Source organism: Halichondria panicea, chromosome 3, assembly GCF_963675165.1.
Source record: "Halichondria panicea chromosome 3, odHalPani1.1, whole genome shotgun sequence".
NCBI classification, from domain to species: domain Eukaryota; kingdom Metazoa; phylum Porifera; class Demospongiae; order Suberitida; family Halichondriidae; genus Halichondria; species Halichondria panicea.
Window position 1 is genome coordinate 6,855,597 of NC_087379.1, and position 7,121 is coordinate 6,862,717.

The 7,121-nt window shown below is 45.0% G+C and overlaps 1 protein-coding gene across 1 annotated transcript; it reads right to left on the bottom strand.

Annotated features, from left to right (window-relative positions):
• Nucleotides 1-13: 13 nt before the first annotated feature.
• On the bottom strand, nt 14-7,112 carry LOC135333970 (cyclin-dependent kinase 11A-like). The gene is made up of 13 exons (XM_064529004.1): nt 6,834-7,112; nt 5,763-6,613; nt 5,384-5,540; nt 5,058-5,258; nt 4,476-4,649; nt 4,054-4,175; nt 3,641-3,746; nt 2,271-2,392; nt 1,966-2,073; nt 1,512-1,628; nt 1,349-1,411; nt 635-787; nt 14-270 (listed from the first exon to the last, which is right to left on the bottom strand). The coding sequence occupies exons 1-13, from the start codon at nt 6,988-6,990 to the stop codon at nt 91-93; spliced, it is 2,511 nt and encodes an 836-aa protein (XP_064385074.1). The 5' UTR covers nt 6,991-7,112; the 3' UTR covers nt 14-90.
• Nucleotides 7,113-7,121: the final 9 nt, after the last annotated feature.

Sequence of the window (7,121 nt, forward strand, 5' to 3'; positions counted from 1 at the left end):
GGTTTCAGTCTCATAATGTGATAAATTATTGCAATATTAAGAGAGAATGGAGTGATATAGAAACTAGCGTTAGATCTAGCTATATTAAGTTTAGAATTTCAAACTAAAGCCAGGTCCTGGGGAGATCTGATCGGCTCCTCCCTTAAGAACGAATGCAGCACCTCCCTCTGGAGGGGTGGGGCTCTTCTCTCTCTTTGATTTGTTCTTTGCTATCTCACTCTTGGTCGGCCATGTGGGGAACATCTCCGGAGGAACTGGGCGGGGCATATCCTGGAGGGAGGAATGAATAGATGACAATGTGATGAGAATTAAAGGTAGTACATTAAGCAGGTAATTTTCAAGGGGGGGGGGCAAATATTATACTCACGAATAAAGCGATCATGGACCACCTTTACCTGCAGTGCAAGCAGCTACCACGAAATGATACTGAAACTAAATATTGCTCAACCACGAATGTTTTGACCACCCCAGATATTACCCGCTATACGGTATACAAAACAAAATCAGTACAAAGGTATTTGAAATGTTTTAAGGTTCTGGGTTCGAATCCACCCAAAATCATCTCATGTATATATAATGTATGTAGACGTACATATAGACAAACAAATATTTTGGAGAGTAATAGCTAGCTCACCTTGAAGTATTGGTGGTTGAGAGCATCTTTGGCAGTGATGCGTTTGCTTGGATCATAAGTCAAGAGTTTGAAAAGAAGGTCAAACCCACTCTTGGTTGTGAGGGAGGAGTGCTTCTTACGCAGGTTGCCTTGGGGATGGTGTGCAAAGGTTACCTGTAGCAGACGGACAAAACTGCAGTCAACTCAGTTACTCAAACAGCTAGCAATGAATTGAATATAGTTTAATACATAGCTACTGGTAATACACAGCTACTAATACACAGCTACTGGTAATACACAGCTACTGGTAATACACAGCTACTGGTAATACATAGCTACTGGTAATACACAGCTACTGGTAATACACAGCTACTGGCAATACACAGCTACTGGTAATACATAGCTACTGGTAATACACAGCTACTGGTAATACACAGCTACTGGTAATACACAGCTGGTAATACACAGCTACTGGTAATACACAGCTGGTAATACACAGCTACTGGCAATACACAGCTGGTAATACACAGCTACTGGTAATACACAGCTGGTAATACACAGCTACTGGTAATACACAGCTACTGGTAATACACAGCTACTGGCAATACACAGCTGGTAATACACAGCTACTGGTAATACACAGCTACTGGCAATACACAGCTAATACGTGGATCACTCAGGTTATAGCAAATAGTACACTAATAGGGGATGATGGTATGTACTGTAGTGGCTCACATTCTTGGCTCCTGGCAGCTGTTTGAACCCAGGCCACATCTTCTCATTAGGTGTTCCTAGTTCCTGTAAGAAAAGAAATAACGATTTAGAAGCCAAGGCTATATACATAATACAGAAACTTTCTTAAGTACTCCATCACATGCCTAGATATACATGCACTCACCGTGAATATTTTGTTGAGTTGGTCAATCTCTGATCGCCCTGAGAAGAGTGCCTTGTGGAGGAGCAGCTCTGCAAAGATGCAACCCACTGACCAGACATCCACTGCTGTAGAGTATTCCTGCACAATGAACAGAACCACAATTATCCCAGTAAATAATTGTAGGCTTTTTGTTGTTGTTGTTGAAATTGGCCCGAAAAATGACATTTGATTTGAGTACACCAGCTTAAAAAAAACTCACTGTTAAATGAAATTGGATTAATGGAACTCAAATTATGGCTGCAAAGATGCTTGCTGGGCCACCACACACACACACACACACACACACTACACACACTACACACACACACACACACACACACACACACCACACTACACACACACACACACCACACACACACACTACACACACACTACACACACCACACTACACACTACACACGAAGTGTACATGTACCTTTATCCCCAGTAGCAGCTCAGGGGAGCGGTACCACAGTGTGACGACCACGGGGGTGTAGTTGAGGAGGGGGGAGCCATACTCACGAGCTAGCCCAAAGTCGGCAACCTACAGGACAAAACACAACTCCTCCACTGATCATCTATAAACTTGTACATGTACGAGAATAAATTATTATAATATTATTGCTGCTACATGTCCACAGTGTTTTTAAGAGGGGACAGTAGTTTTTTTTTTTAGAGGAGCACTTACAGTACACCACGTTGCAGAGACTCTAGATGCACTACAGCTAGCTATAATAGGACCTTCAAGATGTTGTCATGGCTGAGCAGTAGGTTGGAGGTCTTGAGGTCTCTGTGCAGGATCCAGTTATCGTGCATGTGATGTACAGCTCTTAGGAGGTGGAGCATCAGTGTCTTGACCTCACCTGTGTGTGTGTGTGTGTGTGTGTGTGTGTGTGTGTGTGTGTGTGTGTGTGTGTGTGTGTGTGTGTGTGTGTGTGTGTGTGTGTGTGTGTGTGTGTGTGTGTGTGTGTGTGTGTGTGTGTGTGTGTGTGTGTGTGTGTGTGTGTGTGTGTGTGTGTGTGTGTGTGTGTGTGTGTGTGTGTGTGTGTGTGTGTGTGTGTGTGTGTGTGTGTGTGTGTGTGTGTGTGTGTGTGTGTGTGTGTGTGTGTGTGTGTGTGTGTGTGTGTGTGTGTGTGTGTGTGTGTGTGTGTGTGTGTGTGTGTGTGTGTGTGTGTGTGTGTGTGTGTGTGTGTGTGTGTGTGTGTGTGTGTGTGTGTGTGTGTGTGTGTGTGTGTGTGTGTGTGTGTGTGTGTGTGTGTGTGTGTGTGTGTGTGTGTGTGTGTGTGTGTGTGTGTGTGTGTGTGTGTGTGTGTGTGTGTGTGTGTGTGTGTGTGTGTGTGTGTGTGTGTGTGTGTGTGTGTGTGTGTGTGTGTGTGTGTGTGTGTGTGTGTGTGTGTGTGTGTGTGTGTGTGTGTGTGTGTGTGTGTGTGTGTGTGTGTGTGTGTGTGTGTGTGTGTGTGTGTGTGTGTGTGTGTGTGTGTGTGTGTGTGTGTGTGTGTGTGTGTGTGTGTGTGTGTGTGTGTGTGTGTGTGTGTGTGTGTGTGTGTGTGTGTGTGTGTGTGTGTGTGTGTGTGTGTGTGTGTGTGTGTGTGTGTGTGTGTGTGTGTGTGTGTGTGTGTGTGTGTGTGTGTGTGTGTGTGTGTGTGTGTGTGTGTGTGTGTGTGTGTGTGTGTGTGTGTGTGTGTGTGTGTGTGTGTGTGTGTGTGTGTGTGTGTGTGTGTGTGTGTGTGTGTGTGTGTGTGTGTGTGTGTGTGTGTGTGTGTGTGTGTGTGTGTGTGTGTGTGTGTGTGTGTGTGTGTGTGTGTGTGTGTGTGTGTGTGTGTGTGTGTGTGTGTGTGTGTGTGTGTGTGTGTGTGTGTGGGGGATACTTATAATTGGCTCATGATGTACGCTGTGTGTGTGGGGGGATACTTATAATTGGCTCATGATGTACGCGTAACCATAGATAATAGATGACAAATCCTCTATATATGAATGCTAGATACACTTTCTCCTGTCATCTAATTCTACCCTCTACCAATGGTAGAGATCAACCCTTCTATGCATTAGACAATAAAACTATAAGCAAAAGGTACAGTTTGTAATAACACACAGTCGTAGTTAGTTGCTACCTTCAAGGAACTTCTCCTTCATTGTGCCCATGAGGGCCTTGAGGTCGTGCTTGATGAAGTCCATCACGATGTAGATCTTGTCCATGTTGCTACCAACTACAATCTCCTGTACAAAGAGCACAATGTTTATTCATGCATAGCAAGTTGAGAATGGGAAAGTGGTAATTGAGAAGCTTTTTCTGCTTAGTTACAATGTGCATACATGTAATGAGGTGAGGAAATTATTTTTGTACCCAAAACTTACATCATTCAAAATATATCATAAAGATTATGTAATTAAAGTACAATGAGTTAGTGACCTTACACCTTACAGAACAATGTTAGTGCTTATCTAGCCTCGTTCCCAGGCCGGTTTTTTTTTGGGAAGTGTTACAATAGAGAATAATCGGTCTGGGAACGAGACTAATGCTCACCCTGACTGGGACAATGTTTGGATGAGCAGCCTTGAGGAGCATGTTGATCTCCCTGAGTGAGGTGATGGGGAAACCTTCCTTCTCTTTCTCCATCTTGAGCTTCTTCAGAGCCACTATGTCACCTGGGGAGGGAGGGGGAAATCCCTTCAATTAGACATTGGGCTTCCTGGCAACGCAAAATCACGAAAATAACACATGCATAACTCTGATATGGATATGCCACATGCTTATAAGTACCACATGGATGCTACCACGAGCACTCCTGATGCTACCTACAGCAAGCTTCCACTACAAGAAAAAATAGCGCTACTCTTTCTGGGCAGACTAAAACTGAGCTGGTGGCTATATTAAAGGCTTGGAGCTGCATGCATGCTGTTCAACTAGAGCTACAATTCTAGTGACTCAGAACTATGAGGGTATACCTGTCCTCTTGTCCTTGGCTTTGTAGACAACACCATAAGTGCCCTCCTCAATCCTGTCCAACCATTGATAACTCTCCACATTCTTGCATCCCATGAGCGCTGGTAGGTAGGGAGGCAGTGAGGGGACGGGGGGAGGGGAGGGGGACCGGTAGGGGGGTGGGGCATCAACTGGGGCTGGAGGGAGGATATAGCTAGCATGATAATCAACTAGAGCTACTATAGATAATGCATGGTAGCTAGCATGATATTCAACTGTATTCAACTATGGTAGCTAGCATGATATTCAACTGTATTCAACTATGGTAGCTACCATGATATTCAACTGTATTCAACTATGGTAGCTAGCATGATATTCAACTGTATTCAACTATGGTAGCTAGTAGTTGAATACTTTACATGGGAAACACTGCACAACTGAACAGAGCACTAGACACAAGTACATAACACACAGTATTGTAGAGATAGACATCGTATAGTGGTACCTGAATACATATCATGGACATAATTATAGTAGTATTTAGGGACATAATTATCGATAACTCTTGTATTTAAAACACATTTATCTCTCTCTCCCCCCCCTACCGGCTTCTTCTGGTGGTGGTGGTGGTGGTGAGTTCACAGGAGACTCTCCAATCTCCTCCTCCAGCTCGTCATTGTAGAGGGGATGCCCCTGCTGGGATGAGATTTGATTAACCTCCTCCTCCTCCTCGTCACTTTCGTCACTTGAATCGAAGCGAGAGCGCATCACATACGGGTTGGCAGGCTCAGGGGAGTGAACCTCACCTAGAAAATGAAATTTGAACATTTGGTAAAGATCGCCATACTGGAAAGCCATTATTAGTGTATGAAAATTTCTGAATATGGTAAAGGGTGTCAAAGCGGAAAGTCATTATTATAGTGCAACCCACCTTCAGAGGCTGACTGAGTGTCTTGAGAATGCTCCTGAGTCTCCTGGGCTGGTGGTCCCTCCCCCACACTTCCCCCCTCCTCCGAGGAGAAGGACTTTGAACTCACTGAATCGGGAGACTTGAGTTCTGATTCTTGAGTCTCCACAACCTCACCCTCCTGTGAGAGAGAGGGAGAGCAAACACATCACATACAACAGTCAAATGAACACAATCAACTACTTCTTATTCAATGCTGCTACTTTTAGCTTAGGGAAAACAGCCAATACATGTAGATGTAGATACGGAAATGCTATTAGTGGCTCGAATGTTTCATGCAATAGGCACAGAAGAAAGAGTGGAGGTTTTATGAGGTTACATCGAATTATGCTATTCCACCTACCTGGTCATCAGAGCTGCTGTCAGTGGAGGACTCCTCTATCTCTTTGATGAGGTCCTCGATCCTGTCCCCACTGCCCTCGGGTCCACTCTCATCACCAGATCCACGCACCACCACCACCTCTGGCAGTTTCCTCGCGGCCTCCTCCCTCTCTGAAGGCCGAGATCTATGACCGCGATGTCGTTTCCCATCATCTCTTGATTTCTCGGCCCGATCCTCTCTCCTTCTAGGCACCAGCTCTGAGTGACGATCCTTCCCCCCTCTCCGTGAGGGACTGCGACGTTTGTAGCTACTTCGCTCGGGCTCTCTTGGATATCGACTTCTGTCTTTTCTATGATTAAACGTTCCCATATCAACACTTCTCTGTCTTCCCTGGTGTTCTCTGGCGACGCGCTTTTCTTCTCGGCTGCTGCTCCTCCTGGGATCGTGCTCTTTTACGACTAAACGTTTCGATTTGTGTTCCCTCGAATGTTTACTTCTTGTTGGCCTATCGCTGCTCCGACTGTATTGGTCGCTGCTATGACGACTGTCTTGGTCGAAGTCTAGCAGTATTGGACTGATTCTTCCCGACGAAGTGTTTCGTTTTACAACTTGTACTTTTAGATTGCGTTCATTCGAATAAGGAGACCGGGAACGTGATTTTGAATGATATTCTTCCTTTTGTCTACTACTCATAACTGGTAGGGTTGTGCTCTTTGTGAGTTGGGGTGGGTCGCTGTCGGAGTCCCCTACACCTCGGTAACGTCTTCGGCCGTGTTTGCTCGTCTGTCTCGAGGTCTTTGAGAGAGGGAACAAGGCAGGACCGTCCAGGGAAATATCCACACCTGGTTCCAGAGTCACATTAGGGGAAAAACCTAAACAAAATAATAAGGACACTATGAAACTTTAAACAAACATCCCCACCCCCCACCACCAGAAAATGATCCGCTATACGGCATAGTTTAGTGTGCTTTTTGTACGTAGAATCAAAATATTCTACAGGTATAATGTACATGCGCTAGACATACACTATATAGCTGTATATTGCTACTATCGTAAATGTAGTCTGTTGCGTACAGGATGTACCAAACTTACCAGATACCGTACGGTCTGTACTCTCATTGTCCGATCCAAAGAAGTCATCATCATAGGGATGTACAGTGATCTCTTGGTCAGGAGACTCGAGTCTTGGCTTCTTATGCACGACCCTGGTTAGTTCATAAGGTTCTGTCCTCTTTCTGTCTCCACTCATTGCGCCCTATTAGAGGAGCTAGCTAGCTACGAGCACAGGTTTCACAATCTAAGCCGCCTAGCGCCTGTGCATATATGTGAAGGTTCAATAGCTCTCAGAGTAGCTCTATGGTCAGAGAAATGGAGAGAATC

What these genes read in the sequence shown, in the direction of transcription:
- LOC135333970 (XM_064529004.1), bottom strand. Translation starts at nt 6,990, where the DNA reads ATGAGTGGAGACAGAAAGAGGACAGAACCTTATGAACTAACCAGGGTC. An exon ending in ACCACCACCAGAAGAAGCCG is followed by an intron (nt 4,650 to 5,057) that starts GTAGGGGGGGGA and finishes TCCTCCCTCCAG; the next exon opens with CCCCAGTTGATGCCCCACCC. An exon ending in AGCTGCTACTGGGGATAAAG is followed by an intron (nt 1,629 to 1,965) that starts GTACATGTACAC and finishes TTCATTGTGCAG; the next exon opens with GAATACTCTACAGCAGTGGA.